Source organism: Aphis gossypii, chromosome X (genome assembly GCF_020184175.1).
Source record: "Aphis gossypii isolate Hap1 chromosome X, ASM2018417v2, whole genome shotgun sequence".
In the NCBI taxonomy this organism is placed as follows: domain Eukaryota; kingdom Metazoa; phylum Arthropoda; class Insecta; order Hemiptera; family Aphididae; genus Aphis; species Aphis gossypii.
Window position 1 is genome coordinate 30989425 of NC_065533.1, and position 14895 is coordinate 31004319.

The window sequence follows — 14895 nt, forward strand, 5'->3', positions numbered from 1 at the left end:
TTGTGTACGTTTATCTGTTTATAATTTTATTCATATTATGTTATCCTAACGTTACTGCAATCATAAATTTAAATATAATATTCATTAAATTCCTATATTATACATAATATAATTTATTAAAACGCTAGTCGCAAACGACCGAGACTACGGTCAGATAGCGTTATTTAAGTACTGTACATGGTACCTATAATAGTTATCTACTGAATAATAATATTAATATATTATAAGTACATCGAACCACTGGAGAATATAATACTGTAAGTTATCATCGGGTATAGAGTAGAGTAATGTTCTGTTTTATATAAATTACTTTACATAAAATTAAACAAGTAATATGCTATATGCATGTTATGTTTACACGAACATCAGTATAAAAAATGTATACATTTTATGAAATGTTAACGAGTGTATGCAAAATCACTAATACCGTTAAATGGTATTTTTTATAAATTTATTGTTTAGAATTTCGGGCTATATAATTATTATGTTGATTCGGTTTATACATTTTCTAGTTATGATTTTGTTTTAATCAATTCAGGGCTTAAAATTGTGGGTGGCAATAACGACACACACACTGTGTAATAACGAAAAGAAAAGCGCGTAGTTCAAAGTGTGTATAGGTTAAACATATTTTATTCTCTGTAGTTAATTATTATTGATTTTCGTTTCTAATGTTTTATGCTATTCCAACAATCATTTGGTTTAAATCAAATGTTATAAATATTTAAATATTAGCATTACAAAATAATTTTTTTAACGTTCTATAATAGGTAGGTATATTAAGTTTTTAAAGAAGTATTGCTTGTTTACATTATGTGTATCATAATTACGACCCCATTCCCCTTAATAATCAAAAATTACGGAAAAATTAGACTACGCAGAAATTAATTTTCGTAGGTATACTGGATTTTAAGGAGCATTCAACTGTTACAAGTCACACTTGTCGTGTAGGTAATTAACGAAACCCAATTACGTAAAAAATACGTATACGTATACCTAATACAAATTAATTAAAATTGAATTAAAAATGAATAATAATTGCTTTTTTATTTGCAAAATTAACCACTGTCTTCTGTAACAGGAGAAGACCGTGACCGGTTGAGGTCATGACGACGCAATGCGGTCCACCGACGGTCTGCTGGCACTGCTATGGGTCATCATCGCCATAGCTGTGACTGCGAGGACGCCGCGTGTCGCGGCGGCTACGTGCCCACAGCCAAGTGATGCCGTCCGGCGATGCAAGTGTTCCAGCCGAGACAATGAAATTCAGATATGGTGAGTATCATCACTGTCATAACATCTCTCAGAAATTCTGATCTGTAGTCAAAACCGTATACACGGTCCAAGGTATAGGTATCGAATGCATATTAGTAAACACGATAGATGTATAGTAGTCGCTGTGCAGGACACTGCAGCGACCGTTTACAACTTTTAATATTATTTAAACGACGTAGCACGTTTCGTAGTTGTGCTTGAGTCGTTGTAGAGAAAGGTAGTTATTTAAATTAAAACACTTAATGCTTCAAGTTTAAGATAAACAAGTTCTTTATTAAGCTTAAACAACAAAATGTAAAATAAAATAGCTTACTGCTATACTACAGAACTAAAATTGGGAATGACCGTAAACTCGCGGGAATATGGCTGTGACGAAGTCCACGACGAGCAATAGTCTTACAATACGGATAACTATACCTTCTGAATAATGCTAGGTTTTCTACTCGAATTCATACGAGTCCTAACAATGACGTATAGGGACGAATATTATTAATAAATATGCACCGCTGTTAAAAGGTGGCGTGATCTCATTAATAATATACTTATTTATGGAAATAATGCACGTCGTTTTCGTCGAGTGCGGTAAAATGTCCCCTTCGCGTAAATAACATGTTTTTCTGGTCTTTGCCCTTTTATTTTAAACATGAGCGTTAAAGTATATTTTAATAAATGTTTTCTATGTATTAATAAATATTAATTATTATACAACACAATAATATATTCTATATTGGAATTACTACAGACGCGTATGGTATACTAAAGCTAGATAGGTACGCAATAACAGACGAGTTCTGAGTTTCTGACGCACTTGGCACAAAGCGAAGTCAACAAGAAATTCGTTTTTTAAGGAGTTCAATATAGGCAACGTTTAGAGTAATAGGGCTAATATTAATATTGTATGCAATGGTATATTTTTTTTGCAACTTCTAATTATTGCTTGTCAGTAATTTCTAAAAATTATCTCATAATGATGCAAATGGTGGTGTTTTTATTTTGCACATACCTACATATTTAGGACAAAATGCATTTTATTGCATATTTCAATTAAAGAAATACGAAAAATGCATGTTTTACGGTATGTTTCGTTACTATAGACGTTTTTACGTCATGTGATATCGAACGGAATCTTATTAAATATAAGAACACGTAAATGTCTAAGAAGATCATTCAGTTTTGAAAAATTTAACACTATTGTTTCGTGTAATACATTTCAATAGCGTTAATAGTTAAGAATAATATTTTATTAATAATTTTAAAGGGCATACGTAAACTGCTCCCAAATGACCTTTATTTTTGTAAACTGCGCCGAAAATGTTATCTATGTTAAAAACGTATAATGTACCCGACTTATTAACTTATTAAATTTTGACTTATTAAAGTCTCTATGTTTAGAAATTGTGTACTTTTTAAGTGTATCACAGAAATTTTATTTTCGTCAAGAAATACCAACACGTTATCCAAATATTTTCATGGCCATAGAAAAGTTTAAAGTACAAATAGAAGTATACATCAAACTAAATTAGTATAATGAACCCTTTAAACACCAAAACTCTAAAACAAAACAAAAAAAACTCGAAAAGTTACAAAATTTAATTAACAAATATAATAATGATCAACTCCAATTGATGAATATGTATCCACAATATTTTATTGTTTGTAATATTTGTAATTATTTTACTTTTTAAAATTATGTTTTTTTTAATTCCTAATTATATTTGATTTTTAATTATTCATATTATATGGCCGTAATGAATTAAGTATAGACTAAAGATAATTTTAAAATTGATTTTTAAAATTTTACCCGGGCGCAGTTTACATGTGTGATTTTGTGTTTACCTGTATTTTGAGCTCAGTTTACAATCGCCGATTTTAAAACATGTTAATTTTTTTTTAATATAAATATATAGTTATAAATAAATGGTATATATAACATTAATTGCATATTTTTGCATATTTTACAATTTATTATCACGCTGTTACGCACAAAAACGTTTTTTAATTCGTTGAAAGTGTAGACTTTACATCATTATTCATTATATTAATTTATCAAACACGTAAGATTCTTGAAAACGGATTAGAATTTTTTTATCAATTAATAATTTCACTTTTGTACGAAATTCCACTTTTCAATTTAATTTTTATACTAACATATTGTGTAATTCACGTTGAAATTTTTAAAATTTTAAGATTGAATAAAAATTAATAATGAGAGAAAACTTCAAACGAAATTAAGATCTAAACTCAGAAATGTAATTTGCTAATATTTTTGAATATTGAAATATTATTAGTACAATCAAATATATTATTGTGTATTTTGCTAAACCAAATTTTCTTCTATTTTATATTATTGGAGAGTATAGAATTAATTTCAAAATGCCTTCCCATTTTACTCGTTCCATTATATAATTTGCCATATCATATACCCCGTTGCAAATATAATCTAAAAACTAACCAAAAAATCGTAGACACTTCTTTCTTAATAAAAAACAGATAACTAATGAGCAGGTATGTATAGATAATTTCCTTTATAGAAATACATCACTTTTATAAATTTAGTTGTTAGTTTCTCGTTATATTTTTGTGTACATATATTATTATTATTTTCTAGATATTAGTTAAGTTTTATCCGACATTCAATATTCAATTAATATTTTAGTTAGGAATTTTAGCAATTTTAAATAAGTACCTAACCCACAATAACATATATTTTCCGAAGACAGTGTAATAAAATATGATATATAAATACATACTTATCTATAAATATTTTTCAATTTAAATAGATAATATACCTAGATATTTTATTTTGTTTTAGAATATTAATAAGCAACTGTTACAATAAGTAACATCAGATTTCTCTGCGTTTAAAATTTTCAACCATTATCTTTACCTATCTGTTACAATGTAACTAACAATTTTATGGATTACTTTTTTAAATTTCGACATTATATTATTAACGTGTTGAAAATAAAATAAAATTACGTAGTTATTTAATAAAAATTAGATAATATTCAATAGGTTCCAATAATAAGTAATATCAAATTTAATTTAATTACTCTTGATGGGTTTATGGGCCAAGAGCTTATATTTTTAGCTTTAATACGCACATCTGAACAATCAATATTACTTTATTCGTTCCCGCTAACACTTTGGAGATTACATGTATATAAGATTAGGTGCGTGTGTAATGGTGTAATAGCTCGAACAACAGCAGTTGTCGGAGTCATCAGGCAAAACGTAATATTATATGTTTTGTGAAAGTGTGGATGAGTGTATATGCATGTAGGCATGTAGCATATGTCAGTGTAGTATGCTTGTAAATTACGAAACAATTATACCTAATAAGGTTTTTAGTAGGGGTGATTTTTTTTTTTGCTGTATAATTAACAATTAAATTTGATAAAATACTAAAAATAAATCACAGAAATCTGTAAAACTTTGAGGTATAAATAATAAATGTTAGCATCTTTAGATCAAATTATAATAATAACAACTAGACCTATTGATCTAACAACTTACCGTTTCCGTAAAAACACTGAAAACTATTATAGAATTATTATTATTAGGTACTTCTTACGACGATTATAGTTGGTAAACTTAAAGTATTTAAAAAAGTATTCGACAAGTACCAATATACGTAGGTAATTAAATACACTTATACTACAATAGTCAGAAAGATTTAATACTATTATAAAATGTTTTTGTTCATAGCTCCCTTTCGATGTATGTTAGTATTATCACTATTTACACCCAAGTAATATGATCAGTGACGGATTTTCAAAAATTTTCTGGGAGGGGTCCTGTGTTATATTATATTGTGTTTATGTACGTATACTAGGGGTCAGACTCTGTGTATGCGTTATATTAAATATATATATATATATATAAAATATATTAGTGTCTGGGGGTTCAGACCTCATGGACACCCCCCCCCCCTTCCATAAATCCGCCACTGAATATGATTACCTAATTTTCAATTATGAGTAATTTTACAATAATTTAAGTTGAAGACCACGATACCAACATGTCATAGCACAATTATTTTTAGTGATAGGTACCTATCTAAAATGGTCAACTGGTGATGAATAGTCATTGTTCATGTATTTAAACCCAACAAGTAAAAAATGTTCTATGAAAGTTTTAGTTTTAGAACTATAGATATAAACTTCATAGATTGAAAAAAGGTGCAAAAAGGTATTTATTTTATAGATTTAAACACTGGTCAAATGCCGAAATGTTTTTTTTTAGTTTTTTTTTTTTTTTGCATGGCCATATGCGGTTGTAGCAAAACTAATCTTTACTAGACGTTTTTAGGCATTAATAACTATGTATAAGAAGGAAAGTTTTTTTTTTATTGTGATTGTTTTGACACGCTATTATTTTATTACACAATAGGAAGACGTAATAACTAATAAGATAGATTTCATCGTCTACTAGAAAGAATATGTTTTCCACGATTTTGTTATAAATAGCATGCGTACCATAATAAATTTACAAGTAATTAAGTAAATTGAGTTTTAATTTATTTATATCTAAAATATAAAAAATGTATTGCAATTTACCTATTTTAGATTTATTTGATAACTATAAAGGTAATATAACAGTTCTCAAATAGGTAGGTTATATAAAATCTGAAATACAATTGAGCAATATGTTTTTCTCAATTACCTGAATACAACTAAAAAGACATAATTTAAATTTTTATCAGTTTTAATTAATTTTTCTTAAAAAAGAAAAATAACTTGATAATGTATTTATTAAATTTTGTCCAAAGAGTTATCAGAACATTAGATTAGTAAGCAGTTTAATTTATTATTGGTTTTTAAGATAAAAATATTAAAATTAATTTATGAGACTAAAAATATTCACTGTATAAAAAAAAACCAACCATTTTTTTATTTTTATTTATTTCTCAAGAATATAATGGGCCCCACTGAACCATTGTTATTATTTTATAGTTTAAAAATATATTACATAATATCTAATAAATTTAATGCAACATAAATAATAATATTTACTTAACAGTAAATATATTATTAGGTATATAATTTGGTAAGTACTCATATCTAAATTATAAATTATTAATAAAAATAATAACTATAGTGAAAGGAAACTTAATTTCTTCAGAAGAAATTTATGAAGTAGATACAAAGCTTTTATAAAATCCGTTCTCTTTCATTGTGAGAAAAATTTAACTTCACAATTATTGTTTTTCAACTTGAATGTTAGTTTAGTTACATGCTGTCATTAATATTTTAATACTTATAATTATGTTTTATAGGTACCTAGAATTTTTTTTTTCAATTTATTAATAATGTGTTCGATACTTATATAATTCCAGGTGTAGTCATGGAGATTCGAAGACCATATTTGATGAGTTGAAGCAGTTAGCTTCATCCGTAACAGATCCAATTGACGAACTAATATTAGAAAATAATGCCATTTCGTCAATGCCTGCCAATGCTTTTTCAACTTTAAAAATTATACGATTAATGTTACGTGAAAATGGAATTCAAAAAGTTGCTTCAAACTGGTTATCTGATCAAGAAACAAGCATACTAGAATTGTTTATAGTAGAAGCAGAACTTAGAAGTTTTCCAGAGGAAAGTTTAATGGTATTACCTAGACTAGAAGCTCTATCGTTAATCGCAGGATCATTAACGCGACTACCAATAATATCTGGCTTAGCTAGATTGAGGTATGTTCAAATCGAAGCATCTTCATTGATAAACATGGGAACAGGCAATTTCTTGGGGTTGCCATTTCTAGAACAGTTGCATATCACTGGTTCTCCAAAAATGCAAAAGTTGGACGTAGGCACTGTACAGGATTTGCCTCGACTATTTTTGTTAAATTTTACGGATTGTGGAATCACGTGGATGCACCCTAGAGCTTTTGCTCGTTTGCCATCACTTCTTGAACTATCGTTAGTCGGCAACAAGTTAGCTGATGCATCAAATATTGGAGGAGCAATTAGAGATTTGACCTCTTTAACTACAATTAGACTCGATAGAAATGAATTAGAATTCATTAATGAAGCCACATTCGTAGATATACCGTCGTTGCGTTATGTCTATCTATCCACCAACAAGATAAGTGATATACGTAGAGGCGCATTTCATCGAATGCCCAATCTAAAGTCAATCGACATAAGCAAAAATCAAGTTCGTCATATCCACCCGGAATCATTCACGCCCATTCGCGATAACAATCTAGAAGAATTATGGTTATCTGAAAATTCCATAGACAATGCGATGACAATAAGATTAATTTTAGACATGTTTCCTAAACTACGTTTTCTGGATGTCAGTCGGAATCAGTTGCAGGACATTATTTACGGATCAGTACAGGGACATTCAAGGCTAGAAATGTTGTACTTAGAACACAATAGACTACAAAGGGTTGGCAGGGAAACATTCACTGCTATGCCAATGTTAAGGGAATTGAGATTGGCAAATAATTCGCTGTCCAATTACCTAGCAATTCCTCTATGGAATTTACCCATGTTAAAAGGTCTTGACATATCGTTTAATAAATTTGATAAACTAGAACGACGTATGCTAGCTACATTGCCATCATTAAGGCGATTTGATATTAGTCACAATGCTGTTTCATCATTAGATCCGACCACTTTTATCGACACTCCAAATTTAGAACATATAAATATATCTCATAACAACATAGATTCTATAAACTCTTTAACACTATCCCACTTATACCATTTGTACGAATTCGACGCAAGTCACAATAGACTTAATCAAGTATGTATTTTGTTTTATTTATACTAAATATTAGTTTAGAAAATAAAAATACAAAAATTATAAAAACTTAGTTTACTATTTCTGAATAAACTACAACAATTCGGTTAAAATTCTTCTGTTCCTATAAATTGATCGTTATGATTTATTTTATAAGTTGAAGCTATTATTTCTCTATATTTGATTCTTAACCCTAAACGTACTTGTTGTTTATTTACATCCTTTCAAATCTGAACACCAAAGTATTATTTATACATTTATTTTTCAGAAAAAAATTATTATACGAGAAAATTATTTGTATTATATCAGCTAATTAAATTTGTAATTTTAAAATTAATGAAAATATAAAATTATATACATTTAGTTATTTTTTTAAAAAAAAACTCTCAGTTGTATTATTAAGTATTTGTAGATTATTATTTTCATAAATAAACTTTAAATAAAATATAAATATGATTTGCAGTTTGTTGGTGGTATGCCAAGAGCCATTGAATACTTATATTTATCTCACAATAAAATTATGAGCTTGCCAAGTGATGGTTCAACAGATTTACATCTACCAGCCTTGAAACTTCTTGATGTTTCAGGTAACGTTATATGAGAATGAATTTTTTTTATCATTATTTTTGTTACTAAAAATATTATTGTAAAATTGTAATATTGTAATATTTTATATTTTAAATGTTTAATTATACATTGAATTTATCTGCATAGATAATGGTATTCATAGAGTACCATCAAATTCATTAATTGCTTTAAATTTATTGCGTTGGCTCTATTTGGGTGGAAATTCAATGCAACAACTGGATAATGGAGCATTTAGTGGATTAAGCCAATTGGAAATACTGACATTAAACGACAATAAATTATTAAGTATACATCCGAACACTTTTAAGGAGTTACCACTACTCGTGAGTTTAAGTTAATTTAAGTAAAAATATAATGTGTCTAATTAAAATTATATTTTAGAACGAATTAAATTTAAAAGGAAACAGATTAGAAGTTTTAGAACCTTCTTTGTTGTCTAATAATGAAAAATTGAAAAAACTCGATGTAAGTCATAATAGGCTAACTGAAATCCATGAATCATACTTTTCTGTAAATAAGTAAGTAAAAATATACTATTCTTAATTAAATATTTATATTAATTTATATAATTATTTAGGGAACTCGAAGAACTATCTATTGCTCATAATTCTTTATCGGAGTTTCCAACATCATTAGCAGCGAATCCAAACCTAAAAATTCTAGATTTAAGAAATAACGAAATTAAACATATGAAAAGTGGAATGGTCTCGTCAATGCCATACTTAAAAGAGTTGTACTTGTCAGAAAACAACTTAAATATTTTACACGAAGGGGCCTTTCAACAGCTACCAAATTTGACTATTTTAGAAATGGAAGGAAATAATCTTAACACATTACCTTCGTATGGAATACAAAGCTTGCCAAATCTTATGGTTGTAAAAATGGCTAGAAATAAATTGGTATCCTTACCAAGTGCAGCTATGGTGAATTTACCAATGCTACAAATTGTCGAATTGCAACAAAACCAACTCAATGAAATAGCCAGTGATGCATTTGTTGGTATACCAAATTTAATTATGATGAACTTGAGCCACAATTATTTGAATGGTATGGAAAAATCTGGTTTAAATAATCTAAGAAACTTAGAAGTTCTCGATTTAAGCCATAACAAGTTAAAACAAATTACTACTAGAAGCATACAAAATATGCACTCTTTAATTATGTTAAAAGTAAGCTAAATAATGCTAGTTCTTATTACGATTATTGTTGTAAAATATGTTTAAACAAAATTTATAAAATAACTTGTATTGTTCTAGCTTGATAACAATAGGTTGTGTAATATTATTGGAAGCCCATTTGAAGGAATGAGCCGTTTAAGAGTATTAAGCTTGCGAGATAATAAGATGACTTCACTTTCTGAATCTACGTTTAACAGCATCAAACCCACAATATCTCGTTTGGATGTTGATGGTAAATTTTATTTATTTATACATACATATTTTACTGTAGTTATATTGTCCGTATAATTATTCTATATTATATTTTTCATAAACAACAACAATACAACTATAGTGTTTGAAACTATAATATTTATATATACTTTTTGTATTTATATAAATTAATATTATAAGCTAGATGAATATAAATTATTTTGCTTGGTAATTCAATGTTAGGTAATCCAGTACACTGTGCTTGTAACATGAGGTGGTTGCAATCATGGTTAAGAACGACAGCTGACAGTTTTGGTCCTAGGTGTACTGATGGTACTTTACTTAGAGAAATGACTTTTACATCAAAACACTGCGACGAAAAAGAATTAAATAATATTGAGGAAAACATTCCCGGTTGTGAAATCGAATCTGTTCCTGTTAGTAATGGTAAGAGTTGTGTATAAAACACATCATATATTATAAATTAACAAACATAGATTTTTACTGTATTTAAAAAAATTGTTTAGCAAATACGGTGACTTCAAATAAGGTAACAACGTGGACAAACAGCGAAGAATCCGATAAAAATAAACCACTGCCAGAAGAAACTGATTATTTTTACGATGATGTCGTTGATTTAAATGACAAAGTTGAACACCAAAGAGGTTTTTCAACTGAGAAAACATTGTCGACAATATCTCCTGCTATTTTATCACATTATGTACCCGGTGATACACCAACATTGTATGCTAGTTCTCGGCCAAATAGCTCTTCCCCTTACACCGATGACCACTCGGTGCAGAGCAACGCTGGTGGTACTGCGTACACATTTTTCGGCGTACCAATACCACCGCTGAATTTGAACAATATATGGGGTCAAGGCAAAGGTACAGGTAAAAGACTCAAGGATAGTAGACGGAATTCATTGCCAAAAAGGACGTCAACAGTAGACCAGGATGGTTTTACGCCTAATTTGCCGGGCACTGGAAGTTTCCGGCCAATGATGACTACTCCAGATAATACTTTCTTTGGGGAAGACATGGAGAACGATGGCGACGAAGATAATATTTACAGAAATAATAGTGCATCTAATAAAATTATAGGTTCCGGTAGTCCTCCGCGGTATCAACTCAGCAGCACTACAGAATCACCATACCGTTATGATAGATTTTCCAGCAACGACTTAAGTTTTTCTAAGTTCGTAAACATCACGACTCGTGATTCCTTATACGAATCGGCCACTATAAATTCAATCATTAGACCAACTGCTAAACCTAGTATGACCAACAACCAGCAACAGACGTTGGCGACAGCTACCACTATACAAAATGATTTGGTTAACCAATCCGAAATTCCATTTGTTCAATTGTCAACAGGTAACAACACGACGTTCAAGTTTCAATATATTAATAATGTGTATGTCTATTGTTTATGTTCCCGTGATATGCCCATATTAAGAGGTAGTAGGTTAGTTAGATAATCTCATATCAAATCTAAGAATGTAATTATATATTTATTCCAAACAAAAATAGGTATATTTTACTCTTGTGTATACTTACATACTTAACGACCTAAGTAAGAAAGTGATCATAGTGAGAAACCGAACTACTGAAAAATTCTTGATCCATTTGATTAGCATTGTGTAAAAATTATTAGTTATTTTCAAATATGTTCATTAATTGCTTACAATTCCTTTAATTCTTATTTGTCAGGGGAAAGTAAAAATATGAATATATTATAATACATATAAATACAAATTAAAATTAATACATTATACGGTTATATTTTTACTAACTGAATAGAATTTACATAAATATACCACACAAAACACTATATAAAACCTAACCTAACCGAACGAAAATTACGTCTGGTAAATCTATACGACTTTCTCAATTCCCTTATATTTATACCGAAAGTTATTACATTCATTCCAAAAGTTGAAATTTGAATTTGTAAGCATTTAAAGATAAAGATTAATGAAACAAAATGTTCACGAATGATAATTGCAATGTTTGATTAAATTCAAATTAAAAATATTGCAGTTTTAGTTTTGTATACCATAATCATACACAAAAAAATACCACATTTTAGACCTACATCACTAAAAACCTTAAACTAACCTATCAGTGAATTCATTTTTCATGATACTGGACACGCCACTTCTTTATACTAGCATCAAATAAATTATATGCACTATTGAGTAGCTTTCTACTTTAGAGCATGTCACAAAAGTCCCAAAAACATTTCTGTGAAAAACTTTGACATTAAAATGATATATTCGATAAAAATCTTTAACGATTAAAATCAAAAAAGATACATTTTTTAAAGATAATTGTTAAAGAGCTCATATAGTAATAACTTAGTTGCCACGGAAATAATTAGGATGATATGTAACTTTTAGGGCTTACTTCGTGGATAATAGATATATTTGATTTTTTCTCTGTCGTTTTATACTCTGATTATTATCCCCACTCCTTATATAAAACCCGTCTCTGCAGGTTGACTTGAGCGTGCCCTTGTGATACTTGTTTTTTAATGTACCTACACCCGTAAAGTTGTGTGTTCGCAGTGGGACCCGCGACGACGAGCTCGACGACCCAACAGCAACGTCAGTTCGCAGCCGTCACGCATCCGGACTCCGCAGCAGCGTCGACGTTTGCGCCCGGATCAACTGCAGCGGCCCCCGAAGCGGTCAACGTGTCCACGCCATCGTCGCTGACCGGTTTCTTGGCACCCGGCGGTCAGCTACCCGTGTTCAAAGACGGAACCGGTGGCCAAGCGTCGTCGGCTCATAAAGACGGAACCGGTGGCCAGGTGCCGTCGTCTCACAAAGACGGCGGCGGTGGTGTAGTGGTCACCGGAAAACCATCCATCGTAAAGGTGACGCTGAGTCCGCCAGCAGGCCAACAGAGCCAGCAACAGCAACAGCAACCGCAGCAACAACCACAGCACCAGAGGCCACAGTCGGCGGCAGAAGACACAAAGTACTCGAAAAGCGGCTCCAACAATCACCAGCAAGCGTACCAACTGCCGTCGCCCACCAGGTCGACGGACGCGTTTCAGTCGACGCCGTTCAAGACGAGTTCGGCAAGCGACTGGTACTACGCCAACTACAACAAAACCAATGTGGAACCGTTCGTCAGCAAGACGTCGTCCGCGGCGTCCCGTTCCGGCCACCCGCCCGCCATTTCGGCCACGGCGGCGATTGCTGCGGCCGCCATAACGGCCGTTTCCAGTTTCGGACGATCGCCCGCCGCCGTCGTGATACCATACTGTACTTTGACCTATATTTTATACTGTAATTATTATTAATTATCGTTTGCGAATCACAGTGTAAAAATGTACCTTCAAACAGTATTCGGCTTTTAGGATATTATAATAACACCGTGTAGATTTAGATTACGTATTGCTATTATATAGACGAACCTCTGAACATTTACATAATTCGTGACTCATGTTATACCTACTTATAGCTTATACACTATATAATAATATTGTATTACTCGATTCGTCTTCGTTCGTACTCTTGTAGTCGGTGGCTGAAAAATCTACGACCAAACGTAAGAATTTTCCGAAAAATTAACATTGCCTTTATCAGCGTTGCATAAACGTATTATATTGTAAAGCGCGACGTCGTTTATTAAAATCTTCATTTGCACGAGGGATGTTGTAAAAGTCTAAAATGTAATTTACCTAAGAGCCATTGGCATACCGCATACCAAAGTCACGAAGAACCCTATAGATAATTAATCCTTACCTTCATAATAAACTATTCACCTCGAAAACAAAATCCTATGCCACTACGTCACTATGGCTTGTAGTATACAATATTCAACTGTTAAACGGAATCTACCTATTAAATATATTATATGCCTATACTTAGTCATTGATTGCGACTAAGGCTCAGAAGTAATAGAAGTTGCATAGTTGTATATTATAGTAATAGTATGTATTTTTTCATTGATTTTTATACGCATATTAAGCATTGATTTTTTATGTTTTTTTTTTTTTTTAAATTGATTCCTTTCTTTTTCTTAAACTGTTTATTTTAAATAATATTAAATATAAATGTTAATATTATTATACGTTGGAATTTATTGCCATCGTCACATACACGTTAGTCTCGTACAATTTCTTCGTACATATTCGTAGCATATTTTAGCTTCTATAACTTCCGAGTCGCAGTTATAAGTTATAACCAATAGTAGTTGTAGATATTATATTATACCCATATTAAGCTATATCGCTACGCGTTGATATGTTATATAATATATATATATAAATATACATGATTACTGTTCGATTTTATTTCATGTTAGTATTTTAACAAATAGAAGATTTATTTTTCATCGTTTTCCGGCAACAAATCCTATTATTACACTTACCCTAATGTACGAGTAGATGCTTATATAGGCAATAGGTAATCCTAATCCTAAACACTACAAAATGTTGTTATTAACAATTTTTGGAGTATATTAGTATATATTATATTGTAAACATATTTTAATACACATCAAAATATTATATGGCAATATTGTTTTTAAAATACAAACTTACTTTTATAATATTTTATATTATTATAGGCTTTTATTTAACATGCCTATACCAGGTATTACCTCTATATTATAAGTTGTAACTTGTGTAATAATGTAATGTATACCGATCTATTAGTGTACATGTAATGTAGTATATTATGCACCATTGTATCATAATAATATTATATTTAATGGTTTACAATACTGAATACATATTTTTTCAGTTATCTCCAAATTAATGATGTACCTATGTGGTATAAATAGATACCTAGCTAATTCTATTTTATTTTTTATTTCTATCTATTTGTGTTTGATTTCTGATATTATGTTACACTTCTTGCTCTAACCGTATTATGTATTGATTGATTTTTT

The 14895-nt window shown here is 30.1% G+C and overlaps 1 protein-coding gene across 2 annotated transcripts in view; it reads left to right on the plus strand.

Annotated features, from left to right (window-relative positions):
• Positions 1 to 14895, plus strand: part of LOC114130574 (protein artichoke) — a 33658-nt gene extending 18763 nt beyond the window's left edge. The window contains exons 2-11 of one of the 2 annotated variants that reach the window (XM_027995565.2): positions 1082 to 1275; positions 6614 to 8033; positions 8494 to 8617; positions 8745 to 8941; positions 9000 to 9136; positions 9196 to 9787; positions 9875 to 10028; positions 10232 to 10435; positions 10516 to 11364; positions 12558 to 14895. In XM_027995565.2, the coding sequence (XP_027851366.2) occupies positions 1118 to 1275; positions 6614 to 8033; positions 8494 to 8617; positions 8745 to 8941; positions 9000 to 9136; positions 9196 to 9787; positions 9875 to 10028; positions 10232 to 10435; positions 10516 to 11364; positions 12558 to 13300 (4578 nt within the window). In that variant the 5' untranslated portion in view covers positions 1082 to 1117 and the 3' untranslated portion in view covers positions 13301 to 14895. Of the gene's footprint in view, positions 1 to 1081; positions 1276 to 6613; positions 8034 to 8493; positions 8618 to 8744; positions 8942 to 8999; positions 9137 to 9195; positions 9788 to 9874; positions 10029 to 10231; positions 10436 to 10515; positions 11365 to 12543 lie in introns of both variants that reach the window. The other variant, XM_027995568.2, reaches the window with a different exon arrangement.